Source organism: Saccopteryx bilineata, chromosome 10 (assembly GCF_036850765.1).
Source record: "Saccopteryx bilineata isolate mSacBil1 chromosome 10, mSacBil1_pri_phased_curated, whole genome shotgun sequence".
Classification (NCBI taxonomy): Eukaryota; Metazoa; Chordata; class Mammalia; order Chiroptera; family Emballonuridae; genus Saccopteryx; species Saccopteryx bilineata.
In genome coordinates, this window is record NC_089499.1 from 19,827,354 (window position 1) to 19,845,160 (window position 17,807).

The 17,807-nt window shown below is 40.5% G+C and overlaps 1 protein-coding gene across 2 annotated transcripts in view; it reads left to right on the forward strand.

The window, feature by feature from the left end:
* The window catches only part of GADL1 (glutamate decarboxylase like 1), a 190,167-nt gene that overhangs the window by 50,138 nt on the left and 122,222 nt on the right, over positions 1-17,807 (forward strand). For both annotated transcript variants that reach the window (XM_066244752.1, XM_066244754.1), the window contains exons 7-11: positions 824-903; positions 1,030-1,084; positions 6,290-6,406; positions 12,155-12,219; positions 12,525-12,606. In XM_066244752.1, coding sequence (XP_066100849.1) covers positions 824-903; positions 1,030-1,084; positions 6,290-6,406; positions 12,155-12,219; positions 12,525-12,606 — 399 coding nt within the window. The remainder of the gene's footprint in view (positions 1-823; positions 904-1,029; positions 1,085-6,289; positions 6,407-12,154; positions 12,220-12,524; positions 12,607-17,807) is intronic.

Here is a 17,807-nt window from a genome sequence, read left to right on the forward strand (position 1 = left end):
GGCTTTTGGAGTAGGGGGAAGAGGCCCAACAATCTAAAGCATATACTACTATTTCCAATAAGAAATAGATGAGACCTAATTCCAGAGTCATTAGCCTCATCCATGCCAGGGCCATGTAAAGTGTCTACAAATTATTATTGCTTTTGTTGTGATGATTTTAGCTGCAGTCCTGTGTGCATAATTTCAGTCTTCAGAATTAAACTGGATTGGTCAAGTGTCATATCAGCACTTATAACCCATTGTTTGCTTTTGAAAATAATGATGTTCTTCTGTGATCTGTGATTATAATTTTTGAGACAGAGGTTCGCCCACTCCTTAGAGGGTTTTGAGTCAGCAGTAGACCAGATTCTCTTTCCACTGATGCTGAGTCTTACTAGTTGCATCAAGAGAAACTTCCTCAGTGTTCTGGAAAACAATAACGTCCACTCAGCATATTTGTTCCACATGCCTGCTGTGTGCTGAGCCATTTACCTACATTAACCCATTGAATTTTGTGACAAAGATGGAGTAGGCACCAACATGCCCACTTTGCAGATTAGGAAATTGAGGCTCAGAGAGTGTACACAATTTGCTCAAGTTTCCATAGCTTTAACTGGGAAAACTTGGAATTAAACCCTGATTTCTTTGACTCCAACCAAAGTCCATGTTCTCAACCACTATATTAAGGAGCTCAATTAAATTGCTACTTTCTTTTTCCTCTATGCAATAATGCTTTAAAGACTGAGCTCAGTCATGTAACTTACACTCATTTAGATAATTAGCAATAGCTTTTTCATGCTATGTATTCATGTCTCTTTTTACCCTTTTGTCCCTTTTAATTTAGTGTCATTATTCCATGAAGAAGGCAGCTTCCTTTCTTGGGATTGGTACTGAGAATATTTGCTTTGTGGAAACAGATGGAAGGTAAAGGGGACAGGATCCGGAAGCCTGGTGGGTGAAGGGGGTAATCCATACTTTTAAAAAAGCAGTGCCAATGTCTGTTTACTGCTAAACATAACTAACTGAATACCTCAAATCTGCATCTCTCAGAGGTAAAATGATTCCTGAGGAACTGGAGAAGCAAATCTGTGAAGCCAGAGAAAAGGTGAGAGGGGAGAAAGGTAGAGGAGGAAAGAAAGCATATGCATGTATCTGGGTGTGAGGGAGAGGTTGCCAGGGAGGGTATGACAGCAGTCAGCCCCATTCCTGTGTGCGGACAGAGAAGAGAGCAAGCCAGACGTCAAATAGGGTAACTCGTTTACAGGGGCTCTATGTCCAGGTGCTGGGCTCTTCCTGTTCTGTGCAGTTTCTTGGATGTTTTCATCCCAGGTGACCAGAGTCTATTAAACCCTGACGTCACCGTTTTCAGCATGCTTGCCTAGAATTATCCTTAAAAGGTGAACCCAGCCTCTCTCTCCAGCGGGGCTCCCACAACCATTCTCCTACAAAGCTCCCGACACTGACCATTCTGCCAGCCAAACCAATTGTATCTGGTTGTGTTCAGAATGATTCCTGATTTCTTGATCAAATTGTCCTCCCAAGTTCTTCCACCCAAAGCCCATTCATAACCATCATCCTGTATTGGCTTGGGGTCTAGTATTTTAGCTCTGGTAGAATGTTCTTTCTTTCTGAGCTTCCAGAATGTGCTGAAGCTTCCTTGTCTGTTGCTGGGGGAAAGCAAGGTACCTGCTATACTCTAGCTGAGGGCTGGCCCTGACACCTGCTTTGTGGGGGTGTCACTGTCATGGTGCTGACCACCTTACTCCTTGGAAGGAAAGCCTGCTGGCTTAGGTGCACATACTTCTTCAGTGCTTCCCTCCCAAGCCCACTCCAGTCCTCACTGCTAAAGGAGCTTCAGACTGTTCTCCCATAACTTTGCAATAGGTAGCAGCAAAGTCAGGTGTGACTGCTGAGGAACGAAGAGCCCAGCTTCTGAGTCAGGATGTGTCTCACCCCTCATAGGACATCACCTGCTAAGAAAAGAGGGGTTCTTTTCATTGTTTCAAGTTTGATATTATATTTCCATTATTTTACTCTTTGTATTTTCATTTTTAATAAAAATCATCTTCTCCAGAACATGCTAGATTATTGTATTGAGTTTGGAATTCTGTAAAAATATTGCCTTTATCACAGATCTATTGGTTTCAGGTGTGTCCTTAGATCTACATTTGTCTTTGTTTTTCTTAAAAAAACAAACAAAAAACCTTCCAATGACAAGTGGATTTAAAGTTGTCTGGTGGTACAGATTATCCGATTTCTTTGATTCTTGGATAAAATTCTAGATTACAGCCTGTTCTTCTGTGAACTCTCAAGATCAAATCCTAACTTTATCTTTTTTTAACCTAGTTTTATTTTTTACTACAAAAGTTTCTACCAAAAAGAAGTTTTTTAATGTCATTGATGCTTTCTGGTCAGAAATACTTATTGTGCTTTTTGTATAGTTTATATCAGTGGTAGTCAACCTGGTCCCTACCGCCCACTAGTGGGCGTTCCAGCTTTCATGGTGGGCAGTAACAGAGCAACCAAAGTATAAATAAAAAAATAGATTTAACTATAGTAAGTTGTTTTATAAAGATTTATTCTGCCAAACTTAGCGAAAATCCGACATAAAATACTTGGTAAGTAATAATTATTATATGCTTTAACTTGCTATAACTCTGCTTTATAAATTTTATAAAGTCAAGTTACTTCCCTACTTTATAAATCACCATTACTGTGGAACCAGTGGGCGGTTAGAAAATTTTACTACTAACAGAGATACAACAGTGGGTGGTAGGTATAACAAGGTTGACTACCCCTGGTTTATATGATTCATTTATTCATTCCTTTATCCCTCCCTCTTTCTCTTTTTCCCTTTATTTTTTCTCCCTCTACCCCTCCATCTCTCCTTTCCTTCCTGCCTTTGTTTCTTCTTTCCCTCCTTCCTTCTTTTCTTCCTTGAATTTTGAACTTCCTATTATGGAAAATATCAAACAAATACGAAACTAAAGTAATGAGCATCATTATACAAGTTCAACAATCATGAGATTGTTGTTAGTGCACGCTCCCTTCCATTTCATCTCACCACAACTCTATTAGTTTGAAGCAAACCCCATGCCTTAAATAATTTGATATATAAACATTTTAATATACCTATAAAGAGTTTTTTTAAAGTAATACCATTATAAGAAATAATTTCTTAATATTACCAAATATTCGCTCTATATTAAAATTTCTCTTGTTCCCTTATTTCAGGGGTCGAGAACCTATGGCTCACGAGCCAGATGTGGCTCTTTTGATGGCTGCATCTGGCTCGCAGACAAATCTTTAATAAAAAAATAATGTTAAAAATATAAAACATTCTCATGTATTACAATCCATTCATTTCCTACCGCTCATGTTCATGGTTGCGGGTGGCTGGAGCCAATCACAGCTGTCCTCTGGGTAAACACCAAATTTTTATTGGATAATGCGTAATGTACATAGGTCGTTGTATGGCTCTCATGGAATACATTTTAAAATATGTGGCGTTCATGGCTCTCTCAGCCCAAAGGTTCCCGATCCCTGCCTTATTTTGAAATAGTTGATTCATTTGAATAAGGATCCACAAAAGTCGTATAAATCTTATCTAATCAATAGCTTCCCCCTCGTCCGTTTTTTTTTTAAACTCTTGTCATTGATCTGTTGAAGAAACCAAATCCTTTGCCCTTGTTGTTTTCCATATTATGAATTTTGTATATTCCTCATGCATCTGAGACTCGAAGTGCTCCTCTCCTCAGCACCATCCATCTGTTCTCTGTATTTCTTATAATTTGGCAGTTAGATTTTCAGACGTGGTGAGATTCAGATGGGAATTTTTGCCTGGAATTATTCATGGGTAAATTTTTTTCTTCTATCAGGAAACATTTTGTGTCTCTTTCTGTGACAATACTGATTGATGGGCTCTGTGTTGTCAGCCCTGCCTGTTCTAGAACTCTACCTCAGCCTCTCACCTCATGGATTTTCCTGCCTTCGATGGTCATTGTCTAGATGCCTTGTTTCATTAGGCAGTGCTCTAAGTCAGTGGTCCCCAACGTTTTTTTGGGCCACGGACTGGTTTAATGTCAGAAAATATTTTCACCGACCGGCCTTTAGGGTAGGGTGGGACGGATAAATGTATCACGTGACCGAGACAAGCATCAAGAGTGAGCCTTAGACAGATGTAACAGAAGGAATCTGGTCATTTTTTAAAAATAAAACATTGTTCAGACTTAAATATAAATAAAACGGAAATAATGTAAGTTATTTATTCTTTCTCTGTGGACCAGTACCAAATGGCCCACGGACCGGTACCGGTCTGCGGCCCGGGAGTTGGGGACCACTGCTCTAATTTATTCTCTCAGTCCTCTCTCATTGATTGGCAAGCATACTACTATACAGGAAAATCTTCCCCATCCTGCTTTGGTTTCGCTGAGAAAAGAGCCTTCACAGGCAAGGCAGGATCCTGCTTCCTCCTTTCCCCTTATTTGCTAATTTGTAGAAAATAGTGAGTGAGTTGCTTCGCATCTCCTAAAGATAGTCAACTCTTTTTTCTTCCTTTTTTTAGTGTCATTAAGAACTCATGTTCTAGCAGATATGATGGGTTTTAGCCCACTGCCATCCTTATTATTTTCATTGTGTAAATTTTGGTTTGCTTTAACAATTAAAGTGCACAAAACTGACATATTCTAACTCTGAGAGCCTGAAAAGAGTTTTCCTAAAGTAAAAATTGCTCTAGGCACATTTAAAACTAGGGCAATGGGGTGAGAGTTGGTATGTCTCCTCCATTTTCTTTCAAGTCAGTTAAAAACTGGAGCCTGGATTTACCAAGGACAAACCTCGCATCCATTCTGGGATAATACTACCTGATGACAAGTTTATTTTTCTCAGTAGCTTCAGACCTAGTTGTTCTGTTTCAAGCTTTTAACTTGGATTGCTTCAGATGTAGGAAATAGTACATCCACTTTTTTTTCCGCTGGGATTCAATTCCCTGGCCAGCCACACACTCCATTAAAAATCTGTAGAGCAGTGGCCTTTTACTTGATGGAGAAAACCACAGAGGCATCGAGGCTCTGAAGTGCCTATGGAGAGATAAAACTAGTCTAACCACTGAATCTTCGGAAGTATTTCTGTGTGTGACTGTTGAAATGACAAACTTTCTCAGGGACCACAGCTTCTTGTCAGCACACCATCCATTCTGCTTTCACTGAATTGTCTTATTCCTCACATGAGATATGCAAAAGGAAAAATCTGGAAGGTTAAATCCAGACTGTAAAAGTTTCATTTCAGGGCCTGGTATTTATAGCTCGATTGTTAAAAGGGTGAGGAAAAGTCATTAATAAGCTATAATAGCTTGCCTAGGTGTTTTCTCACCACTGTCAGAATGTCATATAGTTTATGAGGAAAAGCTCAACCATTAAAGACACCTTAAATGGTTTTAGTAAATTACTTTTTCTGTTGCTTTTAATGGTTGATATAAATCTGATCCTGTTTCCTTTAGGTCACTGACGTGATAAAATATGGTCTGTGGGTAGCTGAGTTAAGGGAAGAATTCTCGAAGCTTGTGGTTCCCCTGAAACTGTCACCCTTCTCCCTTTCTGTCCATTTCGCTCTGGCTCCTGTTCATTCTGCAAGATGCAGCCATCAGCCATGTGAGGAGGAATAAGGGTAGGAGGAGTTATGGAGATTTCTGTTCCACACAGTTCCAACAGAGCTCATTGTGTTGTACCACCTGCTTTGAAGAGTGTATCCCAGTGAGGTGACCTTATCCTCTCTGATGACAAATTTGCACCTGAGCACGTGCTTTGTTTTCTAACTGCACTTCTTTCACAAGGAGACAAGCACACAGGCCTGTGTATTCTGTCCCTGGAACTGACTAGTTGTCTTCTAAACATTCCTTTTTATTGTAGAGAAGACTAACACCATTGGCATTCTGGAGGCTCGATGACTCTCCCCGAGAAGGAGTTAGGAATCCTGAGAGTTAGTGACAGCTTTACCAATGCAGATGAGTGTATTGACTTTCTACCTGGGAAAGCTAAAAAACAGAAAATGCTCTGGGAAGAAAATGGGACTAAAAATATTGAGTTGGGACAAGGTATGCTATTGTCATAGCTTTTTCTCAGTTTCCTTAGCTTATCTATAATACAAGGCTATAGAGGGGAAATGCCTGGAAACATTCACTCAGTGAATGATCACCTCCAAATGAAACCAAATCCATTTCTGGATAGCTTATAATCCTTATAATTTACCAACCTATTACAGGAAAAATTTAGAGGTGATGGTGACAATTCTTATGTGTGCGTCCTTCTCACAGGGAGCAGCGCCATTTCTTGTCTGTGCCACCGCGGGTACCACTGTGTTGGGTGCATTTGATCCTCTGGATGAAATCGCCGATGTCTGTGAGAGGCACGGCCTCTGGCTTCATGTGGATGTAAGTTCATCTTTATGTGCATGTCTGTGCAGCTTCGGTGGGAAATGTCTCATAGTCTCAGAAACTAGATGTGTGTTCCGCAACTACTTTTCTTGACATTTCTAACTAGAGGAAATAAATGTCTTTCTTGTATAAGGGATAAAGAAGAATCTTCTAAGTCTTGATGTAAATTTGGTTTCAGTTTTCTGGGTTCCCCTTTTATTTCCTTTTCTCCTTGAACCATTGTCTGTGGCCGCTTGACTCTACTGTAATGGAGTGACTAAAGAGTCAAGAGCCTTTGATTTTCGGATTCGAATAGACCTCTTTTTTCACTGGGACCTCAGTCCTCTGGGCTTCGGTTTCTTCGTTTGTAAAGAGGGAAGTGGCCAATGAGGTCTGCCAGTTATCTTCTGGCTTTAAAATGATATGATACCAATCAGCCAGAAAATGTGAAGGGCTGCACTATGTAATTTCATGCTCTAATTAAAGCAGGTTTTATCTAGATCTATTATAGATAATTATTGGAGAGAGACTGGGATAATTTATACTTTTCGTAATTTTTTAACTTAAAGGGGTGGCATTTTTTTTTCTAATTAATTTTGTAAGCCCTGAGGTTGTTTAGAGTGAAAATTTTTTCTTAATTAATGGCAACTCTTAAAATTCTATTTATCTGGTGGTTAAGATTGAGTTCAGCCTGTTATAAATGCTTGTTGAGCATTTTGATTTTGTGTGTGTGTGTGCGCGCGCGCGCGTGCGAGCGTGAGTGTGTGTGTGTGTATGTGTGTGTGTGTGTGTGAAGTGAGGAGTTAATTACTTTCATTCAACCCAATAAAAAGACGTGTTGAACACGCTGATGAAACTGTAGTGAAACTTCCTCTGGGAAGTGAATGGCTCACAGCCTTCCTTATCAGAATTAAGGAAAGGACAATATTTTCGACTTGCTGAACGGAAAGTGACTGAGCATTTGGAGGATATACTTGCACATAATTTTACAATTTGGATGATTTTATGCTTTCAAAGTAAAGCATCTATGATATGATATACAGAGATTTTTCAGCAACTTAAAGCCTTCATTAAACATATGCTAATATATGGTAAAAGCAGCAGTAATATAAATTCACTAGAGTTATAAGCTCAATTAGTATGCCAGTGGCAGTATTTCAGGTAGGTTATTTGTGACTTCTTTAAATGGAATTATAATACTTGTATCTGTTTAGATTTCAACTTACAGTTTATTGATTTTTATTGACTTAGAAGCATAATAATACATTATGTCCTAAAAGACAATATGAAGTGAGTACTTCTGTCACTGTTAAAATAAGGGGAGAAAATAAAATACATTAGCATTTATACTTGAAAACTCTACTCTCATAAAAAATTAAATGTAGATTATATAGTTTATATAAAATATTAACTATAGAAGTTTCTAAATTGGAAATGATATTAAGAGATTTATGGGACTTAGAGAAAATTGTGATTTAGAAGTATGAATAAAAGCCTCTCTAGATTTTCTAAAAATTAGAGGTTGAATTTTGCAAGGAAACACTTCTCTAAGGAAATATGTGAGCCATACAAATTATTCTTTTTACACATAATGAATGCCTGTCATATTAGATTAATTTGGACAACAGTTTATCTGACCTAGATAAAGAAATTAACTCTAACATAGAAATAGCGTTTGCATGTTCTTTAATATTGCAGGCAGCAAATCTGTTGATAAAGTTTCATATAGATGTATGTAGCTATTCTACTTTTTTATACAATGCACAGTTTGATAATTTTAAAAATAAAAAAATTAATAAAACAGCCTGACCTGTGGTGGCTCAGTGGATAAAGCGTCAACCTGGAAACGCTGAGGTTGCCGGTTCAAAACCCTGGGTTTGCCTGGTCAAGGCACATATTTGATGCTTCCTGCTCCTCCCCCCTTCTCTCTCTCTCTCTCTCTCTCTCTCTCTCTCTCTCCCCTCTCTATAATGAATAAATAAAATCTTTTAAAAAATTAATAAAATTACTATAACTACTTTGACCTGTTTGAAATTTTTTAAAGAATATGTTAAAGACACTTTAAATTATTAAATTTTTATATTTTCTTTTTTTAAAATGTAATTCTCATTGCTTATTCTTTTGGGCTTGCTAGAAAATCATCCTGCTCTGCATATATACCACAATTTATTAATTCTAAGATCTACTATTTTTTTTTTTTTACTTTTTTATCATGTCTGAAATTGGTACGTTGATAATATTTTTTCTTTGTTAGTAGTAATCCAAAATGGTGACTCTTACATTTGATAGTGTCTTAAATTTGGTTGATTATAATGCACTTTTAAACAACTGAATAAGAAAAACCCTAGTTTTGTTGAAAATTTTTGCCTCCAGTTTTAGTCTTCTTCTGTGAAAGTAAGTTATTATTCCAGCTTCTGCCTCAGGCCAGGATGTCAGGATTGGTCCACTCTTAGCTTCCTCAAGTCTCTCACCCACTCTTCAACCCAAGTTCCAAGGGGGTTAAAAACATTGTATCTAGCTTCTGGATCTAAATACTACCTCCATATCCACCTTCCTTTCAGTACTTGTCTCACTGTTCATTTATTACCTAAGCAATTAAAAAAAAAATGTGGCCCTGGCCAGTTGGCTCAGTGGTAGAGCGTCAGCCTGTCATGTGGTTGTTCTGGGTTTGATTCCCGGTCAGGACACACAGGAGAAGTGGCCATCTGCTTCTCCACTCCTACCCCTTCCTTTCTCTCTCCCTCTCTCTCTTTCTCTCTCTCTTTCCCTCCTGTAGCCATTGCTCGATTAATTTGAGCACATTGGCCCTGGGTGCTAAGGATGGCTCCCTGGAGCCTCTGTCTCAGGTATTAAAAATAGCTTAGTTGCAAGCATAGCCCTAGATGGTTAGAACCTTGGTCCCAAACAGGGCTTGTTGGGTGGATCCCAGTTGGGGCGCATGTGGGAGTCTGTCTCTCTATCTCCCCTCCTCTTACTTGGAAAAGTAGAAAAAATAATTAATTAAAGAAAAAATATAAGTAAAATAGTAACTGTGGTGTCTAACATATAGTAACAGCTCCATACATGATGGTCCTTAATGAGTTGGCAAACCAAGCTCCTTCGTCATTTAGGTGATTTGTTCCATGTTTTCTGGAGTTAGAACTTAAAAAACTTAAGCAAACAAAAGTGGGCATAACATCGGGGGTATTGGTTTTTACTTTCAGCTCTTTTGAGGAATAAGTTTGTGGATGCTATTTCTAACCTGCCAGCCACTCTGTAAACAGTGACCTGCTGCCTTGAAAGAATGCATGTGATTTGAAAACTGCGATCCAGCTCACTAGGATTGAGAGGATATTGTTTACCTTTGGGGGAGGGAGAGGAGACAGAGTGTAGTGCAAGAGACACAGAAGAGTGCAAGTGCAAGCCCTGGCCGGTTGGCTCAGTGGTAGAGCGTCGGCCTGGCGTGCAGAATTCCCGGGTTCGATTCCCGGACAGGACACACAGGAGAAGCGCCCATCTGCTTCTCCACCCCTCCCCCTCTCCTTCCTCTCTGTCTCTCTCTTCCCCTCCCACAGCCAAGGCTCCATTGGAGCAAAGTTGGCCCGGGCGCTGAGGATGGCTCCATGGCTTCTGCCTCAGGCATTAGAATGGCTCTGGTTGCAATGGAGCAACACCCCAGTTGGGCAGAGCATCACCCCCTGGTGGGCATGCCAGGTGGATCCCGGTTGGGCGCATGTGGGAATCTGTCTGACTGCCTCCCCATTTCCAACTTCAGAAAAATACAAAAAAAAAAAAAAAAAAAGAATAAAAAAGAGTGCAAGTGCAGTCTGTGAGGCAGGTGGAAAGAGTAAGACAATAAATGCATGTGTCTGAGTCTTACTAGTTAAATCTTCCACTAATTGTCACTGGTAGGTTCTCTATAATGTTGGGGATACAAGGATTGAGAAAAGTAGGCAACTTAGTGTATAGGGTGTGTAATGGAAGTAGGAGAACATAATATGTAAGTCATCTTAATGTTTGTGAAGGTCAAGGTCTCAAAATCCAGAACTGGGGATCCTCAGTCAGTAGGCCAGAATAAAGTTTTCTAGATGCTGAAGGCAGTTGCCTCTGTATCTCAGCCTTAGTCAGACACGGCCCATCAGGAATGCTCTTGGGATACAGTGCAGTAGAGGGGGGACTTGACTGACAACTCCAAGTCTTCAGTCCTGTCATTGGGAAATCTTTGAGATTTGCATGCATACCCCTTTCAGTTCACAAACCTTTGGGAACTCCATGGGGTTATTGGAGACTCCCATTCATGGAAGCAGGGTTAGAAATAAGGAGACACACGTGAGGTTCTTAGAACTTGAATTAAAAAGGGATTCACGCTTAAGGCCATGCGAGAGCCCAACTCTGAAAGTGTGGGCCTTCTTAATTTGTACACCTCAGGTGACACACTCACGGTAGTTCCAGCCCTTAACGAGAGAGCTATTTTTTAGTAAGATTTAAAGCCAGCCATGCCTTGTTGTTCACCAATGGGCTCAGCTTTTGTGATACACTGTGGATTATGGAGACATCTCATTTCTTTCACCTTCCACATCTATGGGACACACAATGTTGCTACTTCTTTCTTCATGATATTCCTCATCTTTTTAAATTCTAGGGCACAAATAGAATAACCTATGTTCTAGGCAGTTTCTATCCTCACCTCCTCCTACCTAGAGTACTTCCATCATCCTCAATTATCCATGCTATACTCTACCACTTGGCCAACTGGTCACCTTCTTCTCTAAGTTATGATGGCTATCGTGAAGGAAAGGTGAGCTTTGGCTTTCAAATATGGTTTTTATTATCTTTGCAAAACTTTGGACAGTTCACCTACCACCTCTGAACCTTAGTTTTATTCTGTTAAAAAACTGAAGTGATAATCACCCCATTCTTAATGCCGTGTGGTGTGGTGTAAGTAGCCTCGGAGACATTCAGCATAGCCCGCAACAGTCCCTCTCATTTCCCCACTGCAGTCACCCTTTACTGCCCTACAGACTAAACTTAGAAGCTTGCTCAGTTTCAGGAACCAAACTGCCTTTCTTATCCTTCCCATTGATCCTTCCTCCCTCTCCTTCAGACTTATTGACTCTGGTATTTCATTTCATCTCCTTATTCTCGGTTCCCCTCTCCTTCGCTCATATTTACCTTTCCAGTGAATAACTTCCGGAGGTCCCAGGTCTCCTTTCTCCCACTCTCACGTTTTTGATTTGCAAATATATCTGAAAAACTACTTGACTGAAAAGATCTAATTTTTGAATAATAGGATCCATTTCTGCCCAGCTCGGGCTAGTTGGCTGTGAATTCTATTCCCTTCTATCCACCTTGACAACACTTGGCACATTTATTACCCAGAATGCCAGTCCTTAGTCCCCAATTCATTATTAGCATCAGTCCCTTCTGTATGATAGAATTGTGGTGTTGTAAGGATATTGTCTATTTTAGATTCTAAGACTCAAGAAGGTATAGACTTTGTCTTTTAAACCTTTTTGACCCTAGGCAAAACAACAGGTTAATATAGCAGTATCTTTATGATGTGTGAATTTAATGCTAAGGGTCCGTGGGAGCCAGCTGCTGTGGTGGAGCTCTGACTGCCTAGGTAGGGCCAGTGATAAACTTCCCTGGAGTATAAGTCGGTTCACATCCACCTACAGCAAAGATTCAAGGCAGATTGAGATGGTCACTCAGGGTTTTCTATGGTAATTGGCTGGTACACAGAGAACACTGAAATAACATGTTCTGGTTATGTCCGTTTCTCCACAGGCCTCGTGGGGTGGCTCAGCTTTGCTGTCGAGAAAGCACCGCAGGCTTCTGCAGGGCGTCCAGAGGTAAGCGCGGAGCCCGGACGCAGCGTCTTTCACACAGGCGTGGGACTCTCCTTGGACTTGGCCCACTTAAGTGACGCTCTGAAAATAGACAAAGAAACCAAGTAATTGCTTTACTTGAAGGAAAAAAAGTAAACCAAAAGACTCCAAATTTCCCAGCCTACTCAAACGAAGAATCCTATTGAGTACTACCTGGGGTATGAGGACGGAATGTGTGTGTTGCTTCATATGGTGATAGTCTTCTCTCGTCCAGCAGAAACCAAGAGGTGTCCTCCCTACCTTATCGCTTTATTTGCTTTACACAACAGAGCTGATTCTGTGGCCTGGAACCCCCACAAGATGCTGATGGCCGGAGTTCAGTGCTGCGCTCTGCTTGTCAAGGACACATCGGTGAGTTTTCCTCTTAGCCTTTGGGCATTGAGAGGGGTTCCATTATGGGGTTTGCAGAGGATGTATTTTTGATTATATTTTGGGGCTTTGGGCCAGATATTGGTAAATGTCTACGGTATATGTTGATGGCATCAAAAGGAAAGATAAATAAACTCAGATGAAAGAGCGAGTGTTTCTGCTCAGGTAATTCTGTGGATTCGATTTCGGCATTATGTAATCTCATTAGTCACGGCAAAAGAATGGCCTCTCTCGCTCTCATTTGGATTATATTTTAAAAATCAGTTTTTAACACTGCCAAGATGTTTTTCTTCTTGATTAAGTCTGGGATTTAAGTTATCTTGAAACTTCTGCTCAGTGAGAAAGTGGAACAGATGTGTGTCATACATTAAATTGAATGCTTAATATGCGTAGCTGGGACTTAACAGCCCATTTATAAGGGAAGATGTTAGTTCAGGGCTGATCATCGAGCTCTGATTTATTAGAGAATTGTCTCTCTCAAGTGGTTGGTACTTAGCTTCTTTTGGAACATTAGGGAGAGCTGAAAACTTGGCTGGATTACTGTGAGGCAAGTGGGGAAAGAGTTGCTGAGGCCCCTCTTGGCAAGAGGTATAAACTCCGTTTTCTGTGGGTTAAAGAAAGATCCTTGTAGGAAGTGGCCCAGGCTGGGAAGTGCCTCTTCATTCTTAGAAATGCCTCCTCAAGATTTGTGAGCAGCGTGTGGGTGGTATTTCTCAGCCATCTGTTTACACGTTTTGTCGTAGGGGACTCCCTTTGCCAATGCTAAAGTCATTTTCTCTTTTTAAGAAATTTTATTCAGCCCTGGCCAGTTGGCTCAGCGGTAGAGCGTTGGCCTGGCATGTGGGGAACCCGGGTTCGATTCCCAGCCAGGGCACATAGGAGAAACGCCCATTTGCTTCTCCACCCCCCCCCCCACTTCCTCTCTGTCTCTCTCTTCCCCTCCCGCAGCCAAGGCTCCATTGGAGCAAAGATGGCCCGGGCGCTGGGGATGGTTCCTTGGCCTCTTCCCCAGGCGCTACGTGGCTCTGGTCGCGGCAGAGCGACGCCCCGCCCCGGAGGGGCAGATCATCGCCCCCTGGTGGGCAGAGCGTAGCCCCTGGTGGGCGTGCCGGGTGGATCCCGGTCGGGCGCATGCGGGAGTCTGTCTGACTGTCTCTCCCCATTTCCAGCTTCAGAAAAATACAAAAAAAAAAAAAAAAAAGAAATTTTATTCAAATGCAAATCATATTTAAAATTTGAAACCTAGTCTTGACTGTGTGGATAGTTACACCTCTCTTTAAAAAAAAAAGAGAAAAGAAAAAGAGAAAAAAAACGGTGGTGTTTGTGTGTCAGTACCCTTTGTGGTTTGAGATAACCAAACAGAATGTTCCTCAGAAACCAAGAACAGATTCTGCCTCTGTAGATAGAGACACTCTTGGAAATATGAATTTATTCTTTTTTTTTATAAATATTTTTTTATCTTTTTTTAAAGATTTTATTTATTCATTATAGAGAGGGGAGAGAGAGAGAGAGACAGGGGGGAGGAGCAGGAAGCATCAACTCCCATATGTGCCTTGACCAGGCAAGCCCAGGGTTTTGAACCGGCGACCTCAGCATTTCCAGGTTGACGCTTTATCCACTGCACCACCACAGGTCAGGCCATGAATTTATTCTTTAATGTTTTAGGCTAGCTACCATTCATTGACTGTATTCAATTACATTTAATTACTTTTCATTTAAGTTTTTAGATTGTAGAGTGAATGCATGTTTATAACTGAATTATTATATTATTTGTGAACAAAAGAACGTACTCACCTTGCCCAGAGTAACATAGTTAAGACATGACAGACTTAGATGTAAACATGGGATTTCCTTTGGTCGAGATATAAGAACAAAAGCATTTTTTATGTGCCAGGCATTTTCTATCTGCATTCTCCCTAATGAGCCAATCTGAATGATGTTCTTATCCGTTGATGTGCTGCTCTCAGGAGTGGAACATTTAGACCAAAAATTTTATGACTACTCCTTTTAAACAATTTTCTAGCTTTTGTACATTTTTCTTGTTGAATGGTATCTGAATGATTTAGCCAAGAATTGATTTACATTTATGTACTTGAAGCAATTTCAAATTTTCTGGATCATCTAACTCTCTAGCAGGGGTTAAAATTGTATTTTTTTTTTTAAGAATTCATTCCTGGTTCTCAATAAAAACAATAATACCTATGTCTACTCACTTGGCAAAAAAATTAAGAGGTTAGAAAAATTGTATTCATTGTGCAAAGAATTGAGCACTTTCAGACGAGATCGGACATGTTCAGGGTGGTATGGCCGTAGACGCCTGAATTGAGCACTTTCAGACGAGATCGGGCATGTTCAGGGTGGTATGGCCGTAGACGCCTGAATTGAGCACTTTCAGACGAGATCGGACATGTTCAGGGTGGTATGGCCGTAGACGCCTGAATTGAGCACTTTCAAAAGTTAGCAATTTTTTTGGATGAAAGACTGTTTTCAAATTAACTGGAATAAAGGGCTGAACCATGAGATGTGAGTATGACAATCAGCTTAAGAAGTTTGTGTTGGCAGTTTTCTCTCTTTTTAACCTATTTTCTGCCTCTGTTGTTCTCTTTCATATTCATTTATTCATTCATTCTACCAACTCTAACTGATTTCCTATGTAGGCCAGGCACTGTGCTGATTCTGAGCTTACAAAACAGACACAACCCCCATAATCAAAAAGCATATAATCTCACAGAGGAGACAGTGAACAAAATATACCTATTTCATTCTTTATAATTAATTCTTTTTTAAAAATTGAATTTATTGGGATGACTCTGGTTAACATAATTATACAGGTTTCAGGAGCCCAATTCTACAACACATCATCTGTACACTGTGTTGTGTGTTTATCACCCCTCTTAGTCAAGTCTTCATCCATCACTATTTATTTTTCTATACCCTCCTCCACCTCCCTCCAACCCATCAATCACCACACTTGTCCGTGTCCATGAGTTTTGTCTTTCTTTTTCTTTTGTCCTTTTTTGCTCACCCACTCCAAAAGCTGTCAGCCTGCTTTTATGTATGAGTGTGTCTCTGTTTTGCTTGTTAGTTTATTTCTTTCATTAAATTTTACACGTAAGTGAGATCCTATGGTACTTGTCTTTCTCTGACTGGCTTATTTCACTTAGCGTACTGCTCTCCAGGTCCATCCATGCGCTCACAGAAGGTAAGATTTCACTCTTTTTTATGCCCACATAGTATTCCATTATGTTCCAGATCTTGGCTATTGTAAATAATGCTGCAGTGAACTTAGGGGTGCATCTATTCTTTCAAAGTAGTGTTTCAGGATTCTTAGCATATATTCCCAGAAGTGAGATCACTGGGTCAAAAGGCAGTTCCATTTAATTTATTTTTATTTATTTATTTATTTTTTTGTATTTTTCTGAAGCTGGAAACAGGGAGAGACAGTCAGACAGACTCCCGCATGCGCCCGACCGGGATCCACCCGGCACGCCCACCAGGGGCGAAGCTCTGCCCACCAGGGGGCGATGCTCTTCCCCTCCGAGGCGTTGCTCTGCCGCGACCAGAGCCACTCTAGCACCTGGGGCAGAAGCCAAGGAGCCATCCCCAGTACCCGGGCCATCTTTGCTCCAATGGAGCCTTGGCTGCGGAAGGGGAAGAGAGAGAGAGGAAGGAGGGGGGGTGGGGGGTGGAGAAGCAAATGGGCGCTTCTCCTATGTGCCCTGGCCAGGAATTGAACCCGGATCCCCCGCACGCCAGGCCGACGCTCTACCACTGAGCCAACCGGCCAGGGCTCATTTAAATTTTTTAAGTTAAGTCCATATTGCTTTCCACAGCAGCTGTCCTAATCTCCATTCCCACAAACAGTGCACGAGGGTTCCCTTTTCTCCACACCTTTGCCGATACTCGTCATTTGTTGATTTATTGATGATAGCCATTAAGACTGGTGTGAGGTGATAGCTCATTGTGGTTTTAATTTGCATTTCTCTGATTGGTGACATTGAGCATGTTTTCATATCTGATAAGGGATTAATATCCAAACTGTATAAAGAACTTATAAAACTCCACACCAAAAAAAACAAACATTCTAATTAAAAAATGGACACAATAATGGTCAATAAACACTTCCCTGTTCTTTAGTTATTATTTTAATAAGTGTTCCAAAGAGTTTGTCAGACACTGTTGATTATATATTCCATAGCCATTCCAACCTCCTTCTCTTCTATGTCCCAAATTCATCTAACCAGTCTCCCTTGCCTCTAAGTGTTTTCACATGATACAGATACAGCTAATATGATGTAGAGGAAATGTGATGGGGCTTTTGAGAACAGTTTTCCTTTCTGCTAGAGAGGATACACACAAGAGATGAGCTTTCCCCCCACCTGCTTTGAATGCAGTTGTATCACAACACGATGCATAAGGCTCTGACCTCGTAACCATAGACAGTGACCCTAAATCAAAAAGTGAACACACAGAGAATGGCAGAGCAGAAATGGGAAAAGTCTTGGTCCTGCTTAATGATTTTGCATTGTTGCACTAATCCTGGGACTACCAACTTCCAGACATTTTTGTGGCATGAGGTAATTAAATGTCTTAATGGTAAAACTCTTTTTATTGGGTAATCTGTTCCTTGTAGCCAAATGCATTCCTATCCGATACAGAAAGTAGTGTGCTACTCTGAGAATACCCAGTAGGGCGATCTGAAATGTCCCAGGTGGAAAAAAAACAGCATGCTCAAGTTCTTTAAGAAAGAGAGGTCTTTTTTAATTTTAGATACTGAAAGAAGTCCATTGTTGCTGAAGCACAGAGAATAGTGCTAAAACTGGCATAAAACAGGGCTAAGAGATTAGGCAGTGGATAAAGCAAGCAGGATCTGAGAGACCATTTTAATGATTTTAGACTTGTTCTTCAAAACAAGGGATGGAAGAATTTTAAAAATGTGGAAGTAATCTGAAATGATTTTCATTTAAGGCAATGAATTGGAAAGGGGCAAGAATGAATACAGGAATAAGTAAGGGCTTACAGTTTCCAAGCAAGAGTTGATGGTAGAGGAGGTGGAACAATGTGATAAAATTTAAGATATATTTTAGCAATCAATAAGACCGGGCTGAATTACCAGTTGTACATGGGAGATAAGGAAGAAGTAGGTGTCATGGTTGACTTTCTGATTAGTGATACAGCAACTG